At 37.9% G+C, this 26,238-nt stretch overlaps 1 protein-coding gene across 4 annotated transcripts in view; it reads right to left on the bottom strand.

The window, feature by feature from the left end:
* The window catches only part of LOC136865960 (sister chromatid cohesion protein DCC1), a 154,041-nt gene extending 128,606 nt beyond the window's left edge, over window positions 1-25,435 (bottom strand). For 2 of the 4 annotated variants that reach the window (XM_068224956.1, XM_068224955.1), the window contains exons 1-4: window positions 25,014-25,182; window positions 24,727-24,903; window positions 11,416-11,584; window positions 9,226-9,454 (exon numbers count right to left, since the gene is read on the bottom strand). In XM_068224956.1, coding sequence (XP_068081057.1) covers window positions 9,226-9,454; window positions 11,416-11,584; window positions 24,727-24,903; window positions 25,014-25,024 — 586 coding nt within the window. In that variant the 5' untranslated portion in view covers window positions 25,025-25,182. Of the gene's footprint in view, window positions 1-9,225; window positions 9,455-11,415; window positions 11,585-24,726; window positions 24,904-25,013; window positions 25,183-25,278 lie in introns of those variants that run through there. The other 2 variants (XM_068224957.1, XM_067142531.2) reach the window with 2 other exon arrangements.
* Window positions 25,436-26,238: the final 803 nt, after the last annotated feature.

Genomic DNA, 26,238 nt, shown 5'->3' with positions numbered 1-26,238 from the left:
TCACATGACCCCACCACCGAAGCCGGTTTATGAGTACAGCTTCATCCATCGAGTTCATTCCTAAATTAGCCTTTATCTCCTCATTCCGAGTACCCTCCTGCCATTGTTCCCATCCGTTTGTACCAACAATCATTCTTGCTACTTTCATGTCTGTTACTTCTAACTTATGAATAAGATATTCTGAGTCCACCCAGCTTTCGCTCCCGTAAAGCAAAGTTGGTCTGAAAACAGACCGATGTAAAGATAGTTTCGTCTGGGAGCTGACCTCCTTCTTACAGAATACTGTTGATCGCAACTGCGAGCTTACTGCATTAGCTTTACGACACCTTGATTCAATCTCACTTACTATATTACCATCCTGAGAGAACACACAACCTAAATACTGAAATTATCGACCTGTTCTAGCTTTGTATCACCAATCTGACATTCAATTCTGTTGAATTTCTTACCTACTGACATCAATTTAGTCTTCGAGAGGCTAATTTTCATACCACACTCATTGCACCTATTTTCAAGTTCCAAGATATTAGACTGCAGGCTTTCGGCACAGTCTGCCATTAAGACCAAGTCGTCAGCATAGGCCAAACTGCTTACTACATTTCCACCTAACTGATTCCCTCCCTGCCATTTTATACCTTTCAGCAGATGATCCATGTAAACTACGAACAGCAAAGGTGAAAGATTACAGCCTTGTCTAACTTCTGTAAGTACCCTGAACCAAGAACTCATTCTACCATCAATTCTCACTGAAGTCCAATTGTCAACATAAATGCCTTTGATTGATTTTAATAATCTACTTTTAATTCCATAGTCCCCCAGTATGGCGAACATCTTTTCCCTTGGTACCCTGTCATATGCTTTCTCTAGATCTACGAAACATAAACACAACTGCCTATTCCTCTCGTAGCATTTTTCAATTACCTGGCGCATACTGAAAATCTGATCCTGACAGCCTCTCTGTGGTCTGAAACCACACTGGTTTTCATCCAACTTCCTCTCAACGACTGATCGCACTCTCCCTTCCAAGATGCCAGTGAATACTTTGCCTGGTATACTAATCAATGAGATACCTCGATAATTGTTGCAATCCTTCCTGTTCCCTTGTTTATAGATAGGTGCAATTACTGCTTTTGTCCAATCTGAAGGTACCTTACCAACACTCCACGCTAATTTTACTACTCTATGAAGCCATTTCATCCCTGCCTTCCCACTATACTTCACCATTTCAGGTCTAATTTCATCTATTTCTGCTGCCTTATGATAATGGAGTTTATTTACTATCCTTTCCACTTCCTCAAACATAATTTCACCAACATCATTTTCTTCCTCCCCATGAGATTGGCTGTTTGCAACATCACCATTATGATTTCCTTTTACATTGAGAAGATGTTCAAAATATTCCCTCCACCTCTCCAGTGATTCCCTGGAATCCATTATGAGTTTACCTGAATTACTCAAAACACTGTTCATTTCCTTCTTCCCTCCCTTCCTAAGATTCTTTATTACTGTCCAGAAAGGTTTCCCTGCTGCTTGACCTAGCCTTTCCAGGTTATTACCAAAATCTTCCCATAACTTCTTTTTGGATTCAACAACTATTTGTTTCGCTCTGTTTCTTTCATCTACATACAAATCCCTGTCTGCCTCGCCCCTTGTTTGGAGCCATTTCTGATAAGCCTTCTTTTTACGTTTACAGGCTGCTCTCACTTCATCATTCCACCAAGATGTTCGCCTTTTCCTATCTTTACACACAGTTGTTCCTAGGCATTCCCTTGCTGTTTCTACTACAGCATCCCTGTATGCCACCCATTCACTTTCATACCCATGGACTTCCGTCTAATTTCCTCGTCCTGGAGATTTTCTACCCTTATTCGTTTGCAGACAGATTTCACTTTCTCTACCCTAGGCCTAGAGATACTTAGTTCACTACAGATCAGATAGTGGTCTGTATCATCGAAAAATCTGCGAAAAACTTGTACATTCCTAACAGATTTCCTGAATTCAAAGTCTGTTAAGATATAGTCTATTATGGATCTGGTACCCCTAGCCTCCCATGTGTAGCGGTGAATAGCCTTATGCTTGAAGAATGTATTCGTAACAGCTAAACCCATACTAGCACAGAAGTCCAGCAAACGCTTCCCATTCCCATTAGCTTCCATATCTTCCCCACATTTACCAATCACCCTTTCGTATCCTTCAGTTCTATTCCCAACTCTCGCATTGAAATCGCCCATTAGCACTATTCTATCCTTGCTGTTGACCCTGACCACGATGTCACTCAATGCTTCATAAAACTTGTCAACTTAATCCTCATCTGCACCCTCACATGGTGAATACACGGACACAATTCTTGTCCTAATTCTTCCCACTGACAGATCTACCCACATCATTCGCTCATTTACGTGCCTAACAGAAACTATGTTGCGTGCAATGGTATTCCTGATAAAGAGCCCTACCCCAGACTCTGCCCTTCCCTTTCTAACACCCGTCAAGTACACTTTATAATCTCCTCTCTCTTCCTCATTATCTCCCCTTACCCGAATATCACTTACTCCTAGCACATCCAGATGCATCCTCTTTGCTGACTCAGCCAGTTCTACCTTCTTTCTTCCATAAGCCCCATTAATATTGATAGCTCCCCATCGAATTCCATTTCGTTCGCCTTGTTTCCAAGGAGTCCCTCGCCTGTCAAATGGGAGTGGGACTCCATTACTCCCATAGGTCCGAGGTTTGCTTAAAGTGTTCTGAGCTCGGTAAATTCATGAAGCAGGATGCTGCCCTACTTGCACATAGTCCAAGTGAGGATCTCTCCTCTAACGGGTTATGGACCACCGGTGAATTGTATAGTCCTAGCCGCCTGAGCACAAGGAGGACCACGACTCAGAATATGTCCGAGATGCCCACTCCCATTCCATAGCAACTGGTATCTCGACTCTCAGGACCACTTACTAGGCCACTCAGCCGTTGCCCATGGTTCACGAACTAGGACGTGACTACAGTAACCCACAAACATGAACCATCTAAAACTTTTTATGTATACATATTTTTAAAGATGATAAATGCTGTAAATATGTAACAATTTTACAAACACTAGTGTAAACAAGTGTAAACTTCATTTTATGTTCATTAGATTAGACACAATGAGGTGATATGCCTCACATAACAAGTACTTTTTAACCCAATGAAAAAAGATCCATTTTCTATTTTGATAAGCAACTTTTTAATGTTTGGTTTAATTGGGTCAGTTGTATGAAGGTGTAATGTCTTACATGTGATGTTTTTGAAACCAATTTAATGTGTGTCAGCTGAGGATGACCCCATAGGGGTCAAAACTGGTACTGAATTTACTGCATTATAGTAAATAAATATTGTATTAATAATGTGGAGGCTTCTAAATTATTTTTATGTTGCAATATCTCACATGGTACGTACTTTTACGAGACCTTATGTGTTTTTACACTGTTTAATTTCTTTCGGTATTTGTGTTTTAATTTTGCTTTAGGCTGACGATGACCTAGTACTAGGTTGAAACTAGTCCCTAATCATTTGTGTAATTTAAACTCTTTACATTTTGTATTGAAAAGGTGGACACTAATAATACAATAATTTACTCTATTGTAACGTTATCATTACTCTACTGGTGTTTGAAATATGTTTTCTTGATACATATGAAGTTAAGTTAGGTTAGGTGACTGAATAAGAAAAATGAAACGTTTGCCACAGAAGCCACTGGAGTGATACTGCTCGAAGTTTTCAGTATGAAACTGAACATAAACGTTCACATTGTCTTGGATTTAGAAAACTAACCTACGAGTAAGCCGTAATATGGAAATCTGTGAAAACGCAAGTTTTGAACAAATGGATTGTTCTTCCATATCTATTTTAATGTGTGTGGGTGTTTTCCCCAACTTTTACAAAAAATTTGATATAACAACAATCCGCTATAGCGAGTAAATTTTTTGCTGTTATGAATTCTCGCTATAATGGACTTCTACTGTACATATTTTTCTCTGCAAAGGACCACTGATGTATATCCATGAATGAGAGACTTTGCACAAACCAGTTGGCCCTTATCTGTTATAGCAGCAGAGCCTTTGGTGGAAGAATTGAGAACAAATTAATTCATAGTCACAAGTAGTCAAAAGTGCAATGATTCTGTGGTACTGAGTTAATATTTTAGTGGTTTTACGTATGTCCTTTGTTATTATTCAAGTTTTAATAAATACATGGCTTAGGCCTGTAATCATAAATCTTGTGTTTGTGTGGGCATTAGCATTGTGCAAGCCTTTGAACATGAGACGCAATAAGAAATCCGAGTGTGATGGCCAATCGAACTACACTAATTTGCCACAATTCTTCACAACACCTATACATTTTAAGTAGGTACTGTGAGGAAACAAAGATGCAGAAAATACGACTGGTTCTTCCATAATCAGCATAGGTGTACAGATTTTCAGTACCTCAGCAAGAGAGCCTGTAAATGAAGTTAAACCTAAAGTGAGACATGTAGCAATTGTAAAATGTAGCAGTTGTAGTAGGTCTACAACCAGGTAAAAGAAAATTCAAAGAAGAGTGGTGTAAGAAACTGCCTTGGCTAGAGTTCGATGAAACTATAGGTATGGCTCAATGTAAATCTTGTGTTTTGTTCCCAAATTCTTCAGATAAGTCTCAGAAAGTAGTAACAGGTTTTACAGGGCCATTTAAACTAGAAACATTTAAGAAATAAAACTAATCTTTACAACACAGAAACTGTGTGGCAGTGTGTAAAGAAAATGGATTCTAATGTGTTTGACAATTTGAAGAATATTTTCAATATTGCACATTGCAAAGAATAATAAGCCATTCACAGATTTTCCTGGAATACAGAACTGAGTGAGGAGTATGGCAATAGGACTAATTATAAGGAATTTATTAATCAACTAACTATGGTGCTAAGAAGTGAGTTAATTTCTGAACTGAAAGATGCAAGCTGTGTTAATACACTGCTGGATGGATTAGCAGACAGTGGATCTGTGGACAAACTAGTTCTCTACGTAAGATTTGTAAGGAACTTCAAAATCAAAGAAATGTTATCACTCACACCTTTAGAAAGTGGAAATGCAGCTGGGTACATGGAAACACTTGAAAAGGAACTAGAAAACCATAGCATTTCAGAAAGGTTGTCTGGTTCAAAGGTAGTTGGCATTGAACAGATGGTGCTGCTTCTCTGCTTGGTGCACACAATGGATTCATTCATAACATTAGACAAAAGGTCAAACATATATTTGCTGTGCAATGCATAGCACATAGCTTCAATTACGTGTATTAAGTTATGTAAAAGAAAGTGGACTTTGTTGAAGAACTTGATTCATTACTGAATTTGCTCTACAAATTCTACCAGCAGTTGCAGAGAGGCTACAAGAACTGAGATGACAGTTCGTAAATTTCAGTATTTACACTGTGTAAGATGGGTGACCGGTAAGGCTGGTTGCTTATCAGCTATAGTGACAGATTGGAAATATGTCACTGTGCACTTGGAAAATGTAATTGCATGTAAAGATAAAGCAGCTCCAATGGCAAAAGGTCTATTGAGAAAACACACTAGTTTTAAATTAGTTCACATGCTGCACTTTCTCTGGATTTTTTGGAAATCCTAAAGAATTTGTCCCTCCTTTTTCAGAGGGAGCTAAGCCCAATAACGGACCATTTATATTGGTATTATAAATTTACTCATTCAGGACAAATATTTCAGGTTCCCTACGGGAATCAACATCTATATCACTCATAAGAGTACCAATGTTGATTGGAATCACTTCTTTAACCCACCCCACCCTTGTATGGGTAGCCCTCACCCATTTCTCGCACCATTTGAGCAAAGATGATGCATGTTGCTTAATGCGGGGGATGCCATAGCAGTTTATGCAACAAGATGCCCATCAGCCATGTGCATGAGATGCAACAAATATGTTTACCAACTGACTAGTCACAAAACCTGACAAAGTATTTTATCCCTGCTGCCAGGTATTTTATGAGGCTGCTCCTAACTAGATAACAGACACTTTTTGCAAGCTGTTCCTAATCCAGAGAACAGATGCTGCATGTTAGATTCCAGTGGCATTTCCTCCACTGAGAGGAACACCACTCCAAATAAGGGCACTCATCTGCCCGAAGCTGTTGGCCTCCTTAGGGGGTTGAGATATTTCCTGCTGCCGGCACTTGGCGTGGAGTCACTGGTTGTATGGTCTACTCCATTACCAAAGCAAGATACTTTGGCCAGACAATAGATATCTACTCTCCTTAATCACACATCTATATATATAAAATAAAGAGTTCTGTCTGTACATTGCTCAGAATTTAAAAAGAATGGTATTTCTGTATCAGTCGTGACCACAGTAACCAGGAAATGCACTTTTAAATTTTCTGTAATTTCTGCCTGCCTGTATGTATGTATCATGAGAAAACGGCTGAAGGGAATTTAAAGATTTCTTTTTTCTATTTGCTTTACGTCGCATCGACACAGATAGGTCTTATGGCGACGATGGGACAGGAACGGCCTAGGAATGGGATGGAAGCAGCCGTGGCCTTAATTGCCTGGTGTGAAAATGGGAAACCACGGAAAACCATCTTCAGGGCTGCCGACAGTGGGATTCGAACCCACTATCTCCCAGATGCGAGATCACAGTTGCACGCCCCTCACCGCACGGCCAACTTGCCCGGTAATTTAAAGAAAATCAGTATGTGAAGTCGGGGAATAAGTTGCTACAATCTAGGACATAAAATTTTTTATTCATGCTGAGTGAAATGGTAGTTTAGGGGAATGCCTAAAATTAAATTCTCAAATATGTATGTTATTAGTGGTCCTATCGATAAATACTACATAACTAAAGTTATTTAGAATTACATTTTTGATGAATTATGTCTTATTCAGTTTTAATGTACCGGCTATGATAACAGAGATATTCATGAATTTGGATTTTTGTTGCTAAGTCCATATAAACACCGAGCCATGAAAAAAAATGAATAAACAGAATTTAATGAACATCGGTATGTGAAGTCGGGAAATGAGGAACTACAGTCTACGATATAAATAATGCTATCCACCCTGGTAGAAATGGTAGTTTAGAGGGAGGCACCTAAAATGTTAATTTTTAATTACCTATGTTATTGGTCCTATCGAAGAGTACTACATGCCATGTCATAGAGAATACAATTTCCAGTCATTTATGTCTCATTCTCTTTTACTGTGGTGATGGTGATTATTGTTTTAAGGGGAAGTACAACTAGGCAACCATCCCTTATATAACACTAATCGGAGAGGAAAAAAGGAAGGGGTCTGACATTTTGAAAGAAAGAAGGACTCACTTTACATTTGATGCCCTAATATCATAGAGTTGGAAGCAAACTAAATGTGAAGACCTACAATATCGAAAGCTCATAAAATTGGTCAACAATAACATTACACTGACCATTGTTTGCTGTGATGTGCTTTGTGTCTTCTGTAGTCTCTTAACTCCCGCGTACCTGGTATAACCTCCTGCTTGAATATTGGAGGGAAGTAGATGGGGAGTTAGATAACTCTCTTCTTTAGCTTGGCATTCCTCTGGTTCATAAATTTGCTGATAACTAATGGTATGTTACACACTGTTTCATCATAGTATTCCAGCAGTTCGATCCCTAAGCTGAGGCACTGATTGTAATGAGCATTGTGCACACTTTACGAAATAATGAGAGAGGAGTGTTCACGGCTGTCTGCGGCCTGGTAATTCAAGCTCTGGAACTTTGGACTGTTGGATCGGCAGTGTAGTACTGTTCGTTAAAAATGAGAAAATGTGCGCTTTTTCATTTGATCGAGTATTTATATGGTAGCATTGCTTTTAATCATGACCTTCCTACTGACGCCATTGTAATGACCTTCATTGACTTTAGCTGGAAAAACCACAAAGACGGTGTTTCTGAGGAATTAAAAAGGCAGGTTGAGAGCGAGCGTCTGCCATTAAAATGAAAAATGTCCAACTCAATTCTGACTGACACTAGATAAGTGAGCCTACCATCATAATGAAAACTCCCCAACTTCATTGTGACTGATAGTAGGCAAGAGAGCCTGCCATTACGCTGAAAATTCCTAACCCAGTCTTCATATGAAAAAAGACGTACACTGACTGCCCGTTACATTTCTGGGGTAACGTTAAGAGCTTTGCAATTTAATGCAATCTTACTCACAACATGTACATTACTTACAAGAATTCCGTAGACTATACAGTGTAGAATTCCATAGCGAAGCACGGGTACATCAGCTAGTATTAGTTAAAACAAAGGTTAAAAAATACAGTGGAATCTCGATATCTCGAATCACCCTGGGAGCTAAATTTTATTTTGAGTTATCAAAATTTTGAGATATAGAGAATACCATTTTTGAACATGTATAGCACATAACTGAATCATACGTATCTACAGGCTCAATTTAAAAATATAAAACTATTTTACAGCATCACTGTAATTATAATGCTTATTATAGTAACTTTTTAGAAAACAGGATACAGTACATACAGTACTGGAACAAGAAATATCAGTTAACACCTTCGGAAAAAATCCTTTAGTTTCTTCTGTTTGTTATTGTTAACCTTTCCTCACTTCACGTTGAAACTTTTCGTCAATACCATGCAGCCGAGATTCGTAAACTGGAGCTCGTCATCCACGATTTGAGTGGCTGTTTTCGTACATGACCGGTAATTAATTCACACCCGAGACACAGCGAGGCTTCGCCAGTTTCCTGATTGTTAGATGTTTTAGTTTATTGGTTCCCGTCATATTAGCTCCCAACGTCACTGTAAACCTTTCCTTGCTTGTTAACTGTTCATCACAAACCACAAATGCCATATTGCACAGTTAACGATGCACAAAATTCGAGTTACAGAGTATTTTTTGCTTCAAGGGAGGAAATGTTTGCTTCGAGAAATCAAGAGATTTGTGTAACCAAATTTTGAGTAATAAAGAAATAAATACACATGAAGAATAGGACTAATGGACGCGAAATTTAAGTTACTTCAAGATACTGAAAATTCCAAGTAATGGAGGTTCGAGATATTGAGGTTTGACTGTATTTCTACTTCATAGTGAAAAACTCAAGTTCAAATCAATCAATTAAAATATGTGCTTACTGGATCAAAATCATATTCCAGCAGTATTTGTATGAGCGAGTCACAATTACCTGAGAAAATTTGAAGTGGATCTCCATTTAAGTCAGCTTACCTTTCACACAGCAGACCATTTCCTTTTGTAATGCTTCCTGTAGCTCCATTTCACTGGCTTGAACAGTGTCAAGGAGTTGATGAAATGTGTAGGTTTTCACCCCCAGATTCTCAAGCTCCTCTTCAAACTCTTTCCCTCGGTACATGCTCTCCTCTAAAACTGCTCTAAGTTTTTGTAATCGGGGTTTACAGGGCCTCAGTTCGAAGTATTTGTGAAATACACCTAACACCTGAGAAGTAGAAGAAGATAATGATGCTTCTGAAACTTTACCAGCTCACACAGAGCTTCAAAGGTCATACATGAGACAGACAATATTTTTAAATACAAAAAATTCAACAAATGGATTTACTGCAGAAGATCCGTCCGTCCGTCCGTCCATCCATCCATCCGTCCATCCATCCATATATATTTGTAATAAATATTGATACAGGAAGTTTTAATGAATAAAACTCTTTTTGGCATTTGTTTCAGATACAAATTCTGCATACATAACACCAAACATTTCTAAAAAGGCTCATCTTTGTCTTATTCTATTCCTTGATAACAACTTACTGTGACTGTCATTTGTAATATTTATAATAAGGAACAGATTATTGTATTCCAATGACATGAATGAGCACAGGTGGTAAAAGACTAGGAACACAGGACAAGCATAGAAGAAAAGAAAACCAATGGGTCAATATATCTTTTCAATTTGTGTACAGAGGTGCCAACCTCTGAAATGGCTTTTCCGTAATCCGCCCCCCCCCCCCTCCCTACCCGCCGAAAAATGTTGGAGTCAAATCGAAAGCACACTCATCCCTTCTGGATAAATAGACCCTATTTGCCCTTCCCTTCTTTGTAACTTGTTTCCCCACGCAGCAGGTGCTTTTGTGTGGGATTTTTCTCGTAGCATTCTTCCCCCTGTGAGGACATTTTCACCTTAAGAACAATAAGCGATTCGAGTGTAGATGTGATTATTGTAGGCCTAAATTCATTCTGTTTTTCCTATTAACACTGACAACTCTTTCTGTGGGAGAGTTAATGTCAGGTACACTTAATACTGCAATAATACAGGACATCTTTTAGTGAATACGAGAGTAGAGTTATTCATTCCCAATGGATTTCACGACGCTCACGGATAGCAAAAGGAAGTGACGATCGAATGAGTATCTTTGCCAACTCACAAAATTTGAAACGAAGAGGGTCGAGTACCAATGCTCGAAAAGATTTAATTCTCCTTGTTTTCTTATTTTTTCCGTAGAAATTATATTTTCCTTATAATGTCACTCTTCCGTAACAATTTACCCTTGGACCATAAAGCCGTAATCGGCAGGGGAAATCCGTAATAATTACGGATAATCCGTAACAGTTGGCACCTCTGTGTGTATGATATCCATACCACTATACTGAATATCTATTTTAAGAAGAGAGAACAGCAACTCAGAACATATAAAAGTAGTGACAGAATAAGTCAGACTGACTGTATCGTGCAGGAGTAAACATCTCAAGGAAGCAAAAAACTGCAAATTTATAAATGGGAAAAGTATGGCTATGCAACACAGATCTATAGTAATGGTGGGAACAGGGAGTAAACAGGATGAAATGGTGGAAACTGAAGAAAGAAGACCATAAGATGGCATTCAAGCAGAATGTCCCAAAAGAAAATAAAAGATGATGCTGAGGAATGGTGGGAGGAAAACAGCATGATGACCTTAATTAAGGACACGGCCGCTTCCTTCCTACTCCAAGCCCTTTCCTGTCCCATCGTCGCCGTAAGACCTATCTGTGTCGGTGCGCAAGTTGTAAAAAAAATAAATAAAAAAAATAATCCTATTGTTTATAGTATCCTTTATTATTTTAGAATATACAAACTGAATTTAAAACTAATTTACTTTTAGTGCATATTTAAGTGTATAATTATCCAAAGCCTAATGATTAGCATTCAGGTGGCTTTGGGTTTGTTCCAAGTTTTATTAAGGATTATTTTCTTTTGCTGTTCCATGATGAACAGAAGTAACACAGCCTGACGAGGTCAACTAAAACACTGTCTAATAGAAAAGTAGTGACCCACTATTAAAAGGCAAGATGCTGATGAGATTTGTTAATGCCAATGGAGGTGGCCATCAACTGATAGGTGTTAATCTTAGAGAGGACTATAAGTAATACAGATTGATGTACTATATTTATATTTGATTTAAAGACACTTACCTCTTTTTCTTGCAAATTCCGTTCCTTGGTTTCCAGATCAGCCTCGCAACTCCAGCGAAAGTCAGACAGGAGCAACAGAGAGTTTGATGTGTCAGCCTCTTTCACATCATATGTCTGGGAATTAGTACAGAGAACAACATTCTCTTCCCCAGAGCCACGAAATACAAGACTTGGAAGAGGAAAACAAAACTTTGATTACTTTATAACAAAGAACATGTTAGATGAATTCTACAAAACTTGCTTAACCCTTTGATGCACAAAAATTTTGCAATATTTTAATTAGACATCTTTTTTAATAAAAAAGGTTGGATAGAGACACCAGAAATTGCAGTTTTAGTGAAAAAATGAAAATGCAGTCTTGTTTAACTAAAAAAAATAATGCAATATTCTCCCAATACCACTATGACATCAAGACCTGTTTGACTCAATTCACTTCAAATTGTTTATAGATGGTTTCCTTTATCCGAAGCTGTTTATTTTTTATAGAGCTCTTTGAAACAATTGTTTTTCTCTCTCAGGCACAAGGCAACACCACATGCTTGACACAACCATCAGGAGCACTGTTGTCAGGTTGCTGAACTGCAGTTGGCACATTGCTTCCATGTACCTCTCGCAGGCATAAGTAGACTGCTAGTGAACCTGAGTCCCTGGGTCAATTTAGGTTTGAACTTGTTGATTCTTTGTTTCATTTTACCTTTTTCTTTATGGATCTTTATTGGAAGCAATCCATCCACTAGACACAACTGGAAGCTCTTGAGTTTGGTTGATTTACTTTCATTTTTTTCATGAAATATGATGAAAGCATTTACAATGGGCAAATTAAAAAACTTCTACAAAATCCACGTATTCTACCGTTTACTTTTCCTATCCACTTCGAAGTGAGCTTTGAGCATGTCTGATTTGTCAATGCACCCCACATGTGCATTGTAATCGATCACCAGAAGGGGACATTCTACTCTGGAATGACTATTATGAACCCACGATGCTCTGCAATTTCACCTTCTGAATCTGATATGAACTATGCTACTGTGCAACTGAAAGCCTGAAAGTAATTTTTTGATCACAGTAAAACTATACGGTGTGCGAAGCATACTGGTATTGAAGTAATACCACCTAAAATGTGACGTCACTATGATGAAAAGAAAATTTTGTTTCAGTAATGTAATACTCATTGCGTCTCTCTAGTCCATTTACAAAAGATACATGCAAGTACCGTAAACATTATATATATTATTACATTATCACTAGTTAAAATAATGTAAAAATCTGTTCACAGTAGTGTAAGTCACAACAAAGTAAGAGCATATGCACTTTATGTGAATAATCTCGCTAGAGGTGGAAGAAACGCTACTATTCAAATAATTTCCATATCGGTCAATAGAGGGAAGCACATACTTGTTACAGTACCCAGTAGAAGTAGAATACCACCGTGGAGCTCGAGGAAGTGTGCTTACAAAGTGTGGTATCATGACAATACCACTGTGAAGGAAACATTTTGCATTTTCCACCATAAAGAAATTTCAAAAAAATGTAAAATGTTGGAAGTAAACGTGTACATGGTCTGATGACACCTATGCTAAGAAAAAAAAGAAAAGGTAAATACAGACTATGCCTGCACATCATCAACCAACCACCTGCTATAAATGATGAATGGAGAGAGCATCAAATACCTGAAATTTGAAAAGAAGTGCTATCTTGGATATAGAGAAGTACAGGCCATATCCTGACATGATGTTCCTTTCCTTTATTTACACTGAACCAATGGTTCCTCTACTTCTTTTAAGTTTGTCTTGTGACACCAGTGTTTTACTCCCTATATATATCCTATTCTCTCTTCCCTTTTCTTGTGTGTGTCTGGATTTCCTTTTATCCCCACACTTCCCACATCAAGCCTGAAGAACTGTCAAGCAGAAATAAGCTTGTTGGGGACTGAGAAGAAATGGATGTAGAAGAGGGATCCCCAAATTTTAGACTAGCGTACCTAGAGCTGTATCTGCGCATGAGCCTTATGGGCCTGGGACCAGGATGGCAAAAATGAAAAGCTGTAATAGTTTGTAAACAAGGTTTTAGAATGCACGCACTTTCGTAGTATTCAAAAGCGAAAGCTACCGACATGAATAACAGAATTTTTCTTCCGTTTATGTAAAAGCTGTCGGTAATAATATTATAAATACCACCACAATGTTGAAACACAGCTCCCTTGGTTTTGTGAACTGGTATCAAGAAGACTTCAGGTTGCAACTTATTCAAAGGAACATGAGAATTTCCACTCTCATCGTGACTACATGTTAATGTTTATAAGACAGGGTAGTCTTTCATGCAATGATGAAAATAAAACTGAAGGTACCAAAAACTTTCATGAGTGTACACCCAGTTTTAGTTGTGTTTCCATTGGTCTGCTGTTGGAAATGTAAGTGAAAATCATGAATATGATCTAGTACCGGTATCAAAAGAAGACATCTTAAAACCAAATGATTACCCTTATTTTTTGCTTACGAATAATAATACTAGAGACTACTAAGCTAAAAGTGGAGTGAACAATTTTTGTAATTCTACGCAGATGTATGCAGACAATTAGCGACTTCTGACAAAAGTGCTGTTTGAAAGAAAGCTTTTAAATGGGAGACATTATGAAACGTGAATATCTGGTTTATTCCTGCAGCCAACAATCTGTTTCGTGCTCCTTGTAAACTTTTTGGAGGGACATCCTAATCTGCATTAACTGGTTTCAATGATTGGAAGCGCGGAAATCAGCAGTTAATGGAACGTGAGAATTTCCACTCTCATCGTGACTACATGTTAATGTTATAAGATGGGGTAGTGTACTGTGCAGAGTTGACAGCTGCCTGCTCTCTCAGTTGGAATTATTATTATTATTATTATTATTATTATTATTATTATTATTATTATTATTATTATTATTATTATTATTGTTGTTGTTGTTGTTGTTGTTAATAATAATAATGTTTGATATTTTACCTTGGATGCATTCTACTGTATTACTTTATTCATTATATAAAAATAATAGTAATTGTAATTTTTGTCTTATCAAGTTTAAGGAAGGGAGTACAAAATTATTTGGGCCCAGAGGCAATTTGGCCCTGGGCATACCACTAAACCAACATTCATATTTTTGTCATACCACCCATTAATATTATGGGGTTTTCAATGTTAAAATTTAAAATACCATTATTTTTATCACCAAATATTAGTAGGTAACTAGTGTTTATACAAGTATACTAAAATAGCACTTAGATTATCTTCTATTATTGGCATTAAAAAATAACATTCTAATTATGTATTAATAATGTGTACATAATATAATTGTTTGGGGAAAAACTATAACTTGCTGTGATTAATTATTTTCTAAATGAAGCAGTGCAGAAACTTTTTTTTAAATGCAGGAGTTCATTAAAATAAAACACACTAACTTGTTAATGTGAAAGGTGGACCTGCCTAACCAAGCACGTTCTCACGTTCCGTTAACTGCTGATTTCCGCGCTTCCAATCATTGAAACCAGTTAATGCAGATTAGGATGTCCCTCGAAAAAGTTTACAAGGAGCACGAAAACAGATCGTTGGCTGCAGGAATAAACCAGATATTCACGTTTCATAATGTCTCCATTTAAAAGCTTTCTTTCAAACAGCACTTTTGTCAGAAGTCGCTAATTGTCTGCATACATCTGTGTAGAATTACTTTTAGCTGCAAGTATGCACCACTACTTAATTTTTTTCTATATTTGTTTTCTATGTATATAAGTGAAGAAAATTTACTGTCACATAGGTAAATTGTGCTAACCTCCATCAGAAAGTTTACAGCTTTCTCAAAATCCAGAGGATATTCCTTTCACTTTGCCAACCAAAACTCTATAAAATTCATCCTCTTGAAAATGTTCTCCAGAATCCCATCACAGGATAGCTGAATATCTTTTTCCTCTGTTGTTGGAGATAGTGGCAGGGTGTGTTCAACCAAAAGAGTATCTCTGACCCAGAATTCTGATTTTAAATTTTCTGGAAAATAATCTTCAAAATTTAGTATTAGTCTCTCACAATATTCAATTATATAATTAATCAGTTCAGGATATGCTTGTACCATATAATTTTCACTCATGAAACTAAGCAAGAATGGAAACTAAGATACTCCCACATTTTAATTCCTTCACAGTAAATACATTTTCTTCCTGAAGGCCTTTGTTTTGTCATGTAGTGTGAAAAGCAAGGTATAGAGACCTTGAAGGCTCTTATTAGCCCATTCAGGAAACAAAATATATCTGCCAAGTATGCCCGGTGGTATCAAGGAAACGGTCCTTTAAATCTCAAGAACAGTCTGAGAGAAACATTTACATTTCTGAACAAAGTTCAAAGAGCTGACTTAAAACATTTCCCCGCGAATGCCATCACACCTCAGTATGAAAATAGAAAACAGCCTTAAATTAGTTGCTCCCAATTTTATAAAGTTGTTCAACTCCTTCATTTAGTACTGTCTTCAAATTGAATTAATTTTCTTAGAGGCTAGAGTATCACGGTGAATGCTACAGTGAACAAATGGAGCAAATTCTTTAATTTTTGCTAAGACTCTGCATTGTTTGCCCATCGTTGCATGTGATCCATCGGAGCAAATATTGATACATTTTTTCCGATCTATTCCGTTCATCTTCATAAACTAATCCAACTTTTCCAAAATATCATGAGAAGTAGTTCAGCCTGGTAATGGTTCACAAAACAACTCCTCCTCCCTCATATTTTACAAACGTGAGAAGCTGAGCCATATTTGTAATATCACTGCTCTCATCCAACTGAATGGAGTTATTTGTTAAGAATGAAGCCACTCTTTATCAGTGCTAACTCAGTTAATGTAACTTATAAACTTTTCAATCTGTCGAACATGAATATTATACCATAAAATTCCTGTAAAAATGAATTATTATAAATGGAATGGCATGTTTCATTCTACAAGAACATCCAGATAGAGACGGTGACTAAAGTGCAGACCAGCCAGGATGGCAGTGCACAGAACACAATGACGTCAAAGCACAATGACTCTCCACACTCGCACCAATCACAATCAGTGAAGCTTTGCCGGGCGAGCTAGTAAAGTGTGGTGAGAGCTTACTTGCTATTTTGCTAATTTTCAAGTGTAAAAGTAATTATCTAGATTTTGTTTGTGATTGTCATGGAAGCAGAGGTAGGAAGTAAAAGACAGGTTTTGCATAAGCAAGCGCGAAAAGTAGTGTTAAAAGTGCACCAGTACTTTAAGAATGTTACGGAACGAGCGAGGGATGAGGCAGATGATGAGTGGGGCGATGGTACCACATCGCAGGAACTAACAGCAGCAGCGTGTGATGTCAGTGTTCGTACAGTACAAAGAATTGTAAGCGAAGCAAAGTCGTCCATTAAATCAACCAGGACTGTAAGTTTACTTTCATCAAGAAAAATTCCTTGCAGCAAGAAAGCAGTAACAAATTTAGATGACTTCGACAAAAACGTGTTGCGCTGTACAATTTTTGACATGTACGCTGATGGGCAATTTCCAACATCATTGAAATTTCTTAAGAAAATGAAAGAGGCAGTAGGTTTCAGAGGTAGCAAGTCATCTCTCCTCAGAGTTTTAAGGAGTATAGGTTTCAAATATAAAAAATGTAATGATGGACGTAAGATGTTAATGGAACGCAGTGACATTGTTGCAGCTAGAACAGTATTTCTAAGGACCATTCATGGCATAAGACAGGAGGGTAACTCAACTATATTTTATTTAGACGAGGCTTTCGTACACCAGAATCACACAAGGCAGGCATGCTGGGTAATGAGTGATGGGACCGGAGGGCTGTAGGTTCCTGTGGGTAAGGGGGCTCAGTTTATCGTGTGTCATGTGGGATCAGCGTCCACAGGATTTGTATCGCATTGCAAATTCATTTTCACTCCAAATCGAAAAACAGTTCCACTGATTATCATTCGGACATGGATTCCACATTGTTTAAAAAATGGTTCCTAGAACAGTTACTTCCTAATATCCCGCCACATTTAGTAATTGTTATGGACAATGCAAGCATTCAGTTCAATTAGATAAAGCATCAAACAATAGCACACAAAAGGCAGACATCGTATCCTGCTTGACTACAAATAAAATTCCTCACATAAATTCACGAACCCGAGCAGAACTGTTACAGATTGTGAAAGCACACAAACCCAGGTTTGTAAAGTAGGAACTGGATTCCATCACCACAGAAAAAGGTCATAGGACTGAGCGACTGCTGCCCTACCATTGCCAGTACAATCCAACTGAACTAGTATGGGCTCAGGTAAAGGCATACATAGCAGATAAGAACAAGACTTTTAAGATCGCTGATGTTGAAAAGCTCACTGATGAGGCCATAGACAGCATTTCAACAGAGGTGTGGAGTAACTGTGTTGCACGCGCAGATAAATTACAGGAAGAGGATTTCGCAAGGGGATTCCAATGGACAGTATAATGGAACCCTTCATCGTCAGTCTTCAAGATTCTGAGTCCAAGTCCCAGGATTCCGGCACCGACACTGAGAGTGATTGAGAATCTTCCCAAATGAACACTTTTCACACATTTTCTTATGCATATTTTAAATGTTTTAGAGCCTCCGTGGCTCAGACGGCAGCGTGTCGGCCTCTCACCGCTGGATACCGTGGTTCAAATCCCGGTCACTCCATGTGAGATTTGTGCTGGACAAAGCGGAGGCGGGACAGGTTTTTCTCCAGGTACTCCGGTTTTCTCTGTCATCTTTCATTCCAGCAACACTCTCCATTCTCATTTCCTAGCATCTATCAGTCATTAATAAATCACTTTGGGAGTGGCGACCCCATCGTACTAGTAGCCTATATCTGCTTCATTCATACCATCCCTGACCCAGTCAATGACTGGAAAACAGGTTGCAGGTTTTCATTTTAAATGTTTTATGGTTTGTGTATGTGGAGTAGCCTATATCTTGCACTTTTATGTCTTTACTGTACTGTAACCAATTGTGTAATGTGTATTTTTACTGTTTTAGAATACAACTCTAGAGGGTAACATGTATTATTTTGATTTTTGAAGTTCTACTAATTATTAAGGTATTATTAATAATAATTTCTGTACCGAAGAATGCATTGAAACATCAATAATGGCTAATATTAATCAGTCATTCTCCGCTCGCTATAACTTCACCTCTGGCCAAGAGGTCAAATGGACTGTATTGCAATTGACTTATCCGAGGCTTTTGATAGGGTAGATCATGGGAGATAGTCTTGATATCTGAATCTTGTCCAAGAGAGAATAATTTATTCCTACTTCTTCTCTTATTTTCTCATTCCTAATCTTGTCTTTCCTGGTTTTCTGGTTCATAGTGCGTAGGAATTTCATTTTAGCTGCCTGAAGTTTGGAATTATCTCTACTGGTCAGTGTTGTGGTTTCGAGACTGTACGTAAGAATTGGTATGAATGTGAATGGGATGAAAAGTCAAGCTGTAAGTTTCACCGGAACACTGTAAGTGCCCAGGTGTTAATAAAAGAAATTATCTTCATTGGGGTAATCATATTAATGAGTAAGGTTCGGATGTTAAGGAAAAGTCACATTTCATTCCTGAGTTAATTTTCCCTAAAATCTGAAAAATAATAATGATGGGTCCCTCAACCCTGTTTAAAGCAATGCTATGATGCATATAAATGCACATTTTTACCATTTTTATTGCTTTAGTTATATTTTGCTAATTTTGGTGATGCAAGATCATATTTGGTTATATTTGGAGCATTTTTGTTTAAATCGAGGCATTGTTTTTAACAAGGTACATGTTATCTGTGTCGATTTTCAAACAATGAATTTATAAATACTGTAGTAGATAAATTTTCCTTTCTTTTCCTGCAACAGGTATCAGGTTTAGAAGACATGATTTCAAGAAAGAGATGCAGTATGAATGTACTCCGACAGTTAACAAACAGCATGCTAATATTTCATTTTTGGCATTTGGGAGATAGTGGGTTCAAACCCCCCTGTTGGCAACCCTGAAGATGGTTTTAGCATGTTCTCCCACCATGAAAATGCTGGGGCTATACCTTAACTAAGGACACGGCTGCTTCCTTCCCACTTCTGATCCTTTCCTATCCCATCGTCACCATATGATCTATCTGTGTCCGTGCGACGTAAAGCAACTTGGGAAAAAAAAAAAAAAAAAAAAAAAACCTTCATTTTTGGTTACCCTTTAAGTAATCAAGTAATCAGAATGAGAACTATGGCTCAGGGCTATGATACTCAATGAATGTGTTAATTTACCCACTGAAGCTCTGCCAGTTTGCACGACTAAATGTGTCTGCAGCATTATTGCTTATCACTTTTTGACATGTCTAATGTTACTAATACTCTAATAATTGAGGAGCTAGATGCAATAACAGCGTAAGTAGACTTACGCTGTTATTGCATGAATACCGTTTTTGGATTTCCCGGTCCCTTCACTACAACCTAGTTCAGGTCTTAGTTCGCTAGGTTGTCGATAGAGGTCAGGAGCTCACTAAAACCAGTACCATGCGCTACGCTGTTATTGCATGAAGCATGCTTCACGAGCGGCACGTTCAGTTGCCGCCAGTTTTTTGGCTGGAGAAGATGTCAGCGAGCGGAAGAGGAGGTTTTGTGGCTGGTGCAGACAAAAGGGTTGATGTTTTTTCACTAATGAAATACTTAAAACCTGAAAATGTTGAGTGGTATGTGAAAGTTATGTCTGTGTGTAAAGAGTCTGCTAATGCAGCATGTGAAAGATGAATGATCCTGATTTTGGTCAATGATGCGGTATTTAAGTATTGTAAACAAGTAAGACATACAATGTCTAAATCCTGATTATATACTTTGTGTTCTGCTTTTTGTTTCTTTTCATTTTTTTAAGTTTAGAGAGTCACTTTGTAAATGAAAATAGGAATAAAAGTTGTTCAGAAAGCAATGTTTCTAATTTTATAACATTTCAAATATTTGTTGGGGAAGGTGAGGAATTACCGTAGCCTAATACCATAGTTCGGAAGAACACTATAACAAACCTCTCTCGGTCCTTTACGCAATAAAGAACGAAAAAGGTGAATGTTATATAACAAATAAACATATTTTTTTACCTTTCTTATTTGACAATTATTTTAATTAATTTGTTCTTAATTTGAGTAAGTTTAGACATTTTTGAGAACTGAGGTGTGATAAACTGCCACTTTTGTTCCTCTATAGTGGGTGATCGTGTTTTCCTATCTCCCTGATCAATACTGGTGTATGGCAAAATATAACATTCCTGCTCTTCATGCAATAACAGCGTATAAAAAGAAATTTGAAATAACTCTGTCTTTCTTATATGCTAATAGATCAATAAAATTCTTTGGGAAATACATTTCCTGGCTGTTTTAAATGTCTTTAAATGAAATTCAGGTTGATTCCTAATATTACTTTTAACTCAGAACATTTATAAACTTCAAGCTTCTGTTTCTCAAAATAACGTAAATCTACTTACGCTGTTATTGCATCCAACTCCTCAATTGCTACCTACCCCTAAAATGCTTAAGTCATATTTTACCATTTTTAGGTCATATTTTACTTTTTGAGGTCATATTTATCTAGTTTTAGGGCATAAACTTCCAAACCCTATCAATGATGTTGTTCACATTTACAAAGGTGAAAAATGAGAGTATCGTCCTAATTCAATACAATAAATATTCCGTCATTAGACGGAGTAAACAAATTCAAACATGTTTCGGCTCGTTTGAGCCATCTTCAGTGTAAAATGAGGGGAGATTTGAGAAAATTTACATAATATAAGTTGAAAAAAATGCTAAAAAACATAATGAAGGAGCAAATGAAAATACAAACAAAAGAGAGCCTAGACGGAAACAAAATTAGCACAAATATATTTTTTTTTTTTTTTGCTAGGGGCATTACGTCGCACCGACACAGATAGGTCTTATGGCGACGATGGGATAGGAAAGGCCTAGGAGTTGGAAGGAAGCGGCCATGGCCTTAAGGTACAGCCCCAGCATTTGCCTGGTGTGAAAATCGGAAACCACGGAAAACCATTTTCAGGGCTGCCGATAGTGGGATTCGAACCTACTATCTCCCGGATGCAAGCTCACAGCCGCGCGCCTCTACGCGCACGGCCAACTCGCCCGGTAATTAGCACAAATATACAATATTTACATCAATATGCAGAGCCAAAAACAATTCACTGCGACAAAATTCAGTGAAAAGGTGTTAATTTAAAATAATAATTGAAACTAAAAACTGTGTTAACCTAAGAAAACAAAGGAATGAAAAAACAAATGATGCAGATGGAAATGAACAATAGTAGCACATGGTGAGGTTGTGGACCTCATAGTTGACAAAATATTGTTTAGTAACAAAAAGAGGTTGAAATCACTGTCGAAAATCATCCTTGTAGAAATCCATCACATAAAATTGGTCAGGAGGGGTTCACATGGTTATGAGAGTATTTAGGGGTTGTAGTAAGGATGTGCAGTCTCTGGTAAGAATGCAGTTAGAATACGCTTCCAGTGTATGGGACCCTCACCAGGACTACTTGATACGAGAACTGGAAAAAATTCAAAGGAAAGCAGCACAATCTTTTTTGGGTGATTTCCGATAAAGGGATAGTGTTATGAAACTGTTGCAAACTTTCGACTGGGAAGATTTTGGAGTAAGGAGATGGGATGCTCGACTATGTGGAATGTTACAAATAACAAATTTCATTATATTGGTCCGTACTGGTACACCTTAATTAAGAACATTAATTTAGTTTACTAGTCCACCATCAATACACTTCACTTCACAAGTGAAAATACAGTCATTCTTGAATTATGTATGCATAATTTGGTACAGGTTTTGTCTTCTTTTGAAGACCTCCTCAGCTGAAGCATCTCAATAAAATATCTAACTGAAACACTGTAATGCAGGGCCTCTCAAATGCCCAAAACCTCACGCGTGCAAACAGCAGCGCAGAGTTCCTGTGCACAGTACATCGGTCCCGCTCGGCTCGGACCAATGCTTCATCTCTGGGCTACTCGGCTAAGCTCGGCTCAACTCAGCTCGGATTTGGAGGGCTACGGAGCAAGTGAGGAAGAGGGAGACAGCACTATTGCTCCAAATCGAGGAGTGGGGGTCTGTACTCTTGTGAACCAAGCAAAGTCGTCTTTTGCACTGTGCAGAGTGCATGCACCCTGAGAGGCCCTGCTGTAATGTCACAGTCCAATGCCTCTGTGGATCAGTGGTAGAGTGTCGGCCTCTGGATCCCAAGAGAGCGGGTTCAAACCCGGCAGAGGTGGTCGGATTTTTGAAGGGCGGAAAAAAGTCCATTCGACACTCCATGTCGTATGATGTCGGCATGTAAAAGATCTCTGGTGACACATTTGGTGTTTACCCGACAAAATTCATTAAATCTCAGCCATAGACGCCAAAGAGAGTTTCGGTTTACTCGGTCTGCCATCTAGTGGGCCTAGAGTAAAACGGAACGTCGAAATTGACGAGCAGACAGCCAGATGGCGTCAAATTGAAATGTCTGCACACAGTAGCTGAGGCCGTACGATTATTATTATTATGATTACTATTATTATTAGTCCAATGACTTAACACTAATGAGTACATTTACTTTCAAGGATATTTAAAAACACTTTTGTCTGTACAAACGGCTTTGTTGTAGTTCTGTTCTATCACTTTCTTGGAATAATTTTAAAACTAAGTTACATGTTAAAATATTATAATATAATTCTCCTTCATAAAAATATTGACTGAAGTTTGGTTTAGCTTCAGTGTACTGATTAAAAGTTGGAAGTTGAGCTGCAGCTTTGGAGGTGGGAGGAAAATGGAACCTCGTTGGCTCTTGTTTGATCAACAGGAGAGCGCTAAAGCATTCAAATTGAAAAAATTAAATTATGTTCTTCCCTGTGGCTAGTTGCCTTCGGAGACCAGCTCCACAAAAAACCCCTTCATGATTATAAGTAAGAGTATGGTGCCCAGTTAATGGTGATAATAATAAGCTTAATGTTTTTTTTTTTTTGCCTAAGGAAACATCTGATAAATACACGATCAAAACATTTCGCAACCCCTACTTAATTGCTGAATTAACTGAGAGAGTTCACGTTTTCTCAACAGTACTCTGTGGGGTCTCGTACAGTAAAATGATCCCTGGCAAGCATTTCATACAGTGTTTAATGACAGAATTATCAACAACTACATATGGCATACACAATACCCTGATTTAACCCTTTGAGTTTAATAACTTAGGGTTGCAGGTGGTGTGGGTGACTTTTACTTTAAGAAGAAGTACCACTTGTCAGTCATCCTCTCTTAGCTAAATGGAAACAAAACAGATAAAAGTTTGCAAGAGGCATATATGCACACTTCAGACGAATCAATCAGATCATTTGATTCCATTTTATATTTTCAACATTGTGCACATTGTTCATTTCAGGATTTGTAGATGCCTTTAATACCTTTTAATGTTATTTGTGTATGTTTGTACATTTGTTTTAGTTATTAGATGTATCTGCTCATGATGGGCAGCCAACGCCAAAACTAGTTACTCAACTAAAAAATGTAATGTAAACAGTATGTAATATAGTACTGAAAAGGTGGACCATTTTTGACATAAGTTTTGTTATTACTGTGATCACAATTCAATACGGATCAAAACATGCATTTTATATCTTATGATCATGATGTTATCACGGAGATAGTGCCCAATGAAATTACAATGTTTCTCTACGTAGATGACACGATAGTGATATCAAAAAGAAAATTGGACCTGAAGAACGGACTCAACAGGATATACAGATAGTACCCCCCCCCCCCCAAAAACTCGATGTATATAAATACCAGTAAAACCAAGGTTATGAAGTTCAGAAGAGGTGGACGAGTGTCAAGAGTGAATGTCTTCACCTGTGACAGCGTACAATTGGAAATGGGGGTAAACTCCTACAAGTACATCAATCAATCAAACACTGAAATGCCAATGACTGCAGCTAGGATAGTACTAGATATTTCGGTAACAGAAATACTTCTTTTATGGCAAGGATGGGAGAGGAAGGGGCTAGGAGTGGGAAGGAAGGGACTGTGGCCTTAGCTAAGGTACAGCCCAGCATTTGCCTGGTGTGAACATGGGAAACCACGGCAAACAGTCTTCACGGTTGCAGACAGTGGGACTTGAATCCACTATCTCCCGAATGCAAGCTGATAGCTAAGAGACTCAAACCGCGCGGTCACTTGCTCGGTAACATAGAAACGACGACTAACCGAATGTATTACTGAAATCGGTTTAAGTAGGCCTAAGGATTTTTCCAACAAAATAAGCTTACCTTTGTCCTTCCTTTAGAATATTTATTAGGTCATTGTCCATTTCTATTAATTTATAGTTCTCTGACGCCTCCGCTTTTTCAGAAAAATACAGGACTTGGCTAACAGGTTTCAGTTCATCTTCTTCTAATTTTGCATGCCTTATAACACATTTGGTCTCATCTAAAGAGCGCTTATATCTGGGAAGAAAGAAAACTCGGTAAATGCAATTTTCAATAGTAAATTAACAGCATATTCTTAACATTTTGATAACTATAACATTGTACACTAGCAGTTTGTTCTTACATACCTCCTTGACATTTTTAAAAGTATAAGCGTACACGAACATCAACTGACACAAATAACAGACATAACCTATTTCGTAAATATGTGACAGGTATGACTATGACAGGCAGTGTTTCATGTAAAAAGCCCGCGAACTGATTGCAATACGACAGCTCGATTAATAGCGATAGTAGAAGGTCTGCCAAACTTCACTATAAATATGATTCAATTTTCCACCAGTGTGACCAAGGATAATTTAAGAATGTGATGACTCTTATCAAATACTTTACCATGACAATACTGGACAGCTGTAAAGTATTGAAGAATGAGTGTGGCAACAGGCAAAGTGCGGCACATCAAGTCGTCCTTGGTTAGTCCTGTTTCGATCATAGCTAAATACAATGTTTGTTTTGTTCTGATGATGTTGGTGGCATTGGTTGTCATGAGCAGCGTATACCAGACCAACACTCGGCCGGCTGGATTCCTTGCTGCTTACCGTTGCTGCACACCATGTAAGCAAAGCGAATGCTTGTAAGGAGTCTCGATTTCAGAAATAGCCGTGTAGCGCTAAAAGTGTGTTTTGTATGTGCCATCTGTCAGCATTAACTAAACAATTGAAATGGCGCTAATAGCAGGCGATTTGAATTTCTATCGCGTACTACTACCAAAATAATACAGTAGAGACTACTGTATTTGCTACTACCTAGCAAATTTGGATTTTTTCCGCGTTCTACTTCCTACGTTTGGCGGCAAGGGTCGATGATTTGAATTTTTAGAGTGATGTACTTCGTAGCGTTACCACAGACATACAGATGCAGACTGGCAATGTGCAGCAGGATTCTGAAGCCGGAAGCGTGCGGCCGCCGCCACCATACGTCACTACACTATCTCAATGCATTAATGTAAAATAGTAGCCGAAACGGGAATATTGGAAGGAGATAATTGAAATAATTAAAAGCACATCGAAATAATAAGAATAGAAGTGATTAATTAGACCTATTAGCTCCTTTATTTTACTGTTAAAAATGAAATATTGGTATATCAATTTACAAATGATTAAAAGACCGATCTGTGATCAGATATGTTTCCATTCAATACACTTACAGTATGATTCACGCGCATTTTCAAGAACAGTGCAGAAATTATGCTAATAAGGCGATAAACATGCCTATCCATTGGGTTTAGATCTAAAGCATGTGGGCCTAACCTTCAAAACAAATTTCATTAATACAATTGAGCTGTGGCTTCAT

This window comes from Anabrus simplex, chromosome 1 (genome assembly GCF_040414725.1).
Source record: "Anabrus simplex isolate iqAnaSimp1 chromosome 1, ASM4041472v1, whole genome shotgun sequence".
Classification (NCBI taxonomy): domain Eukaryota; kingdom Metazoa; phylum Arthropoda; class Insecta; order Orthoptera; family Tettigoniidae; genus Anabrus; species Anabrus simplex.
This window is presented reverse-complemented; position numbering and strand designations above follow the sequence as displayed.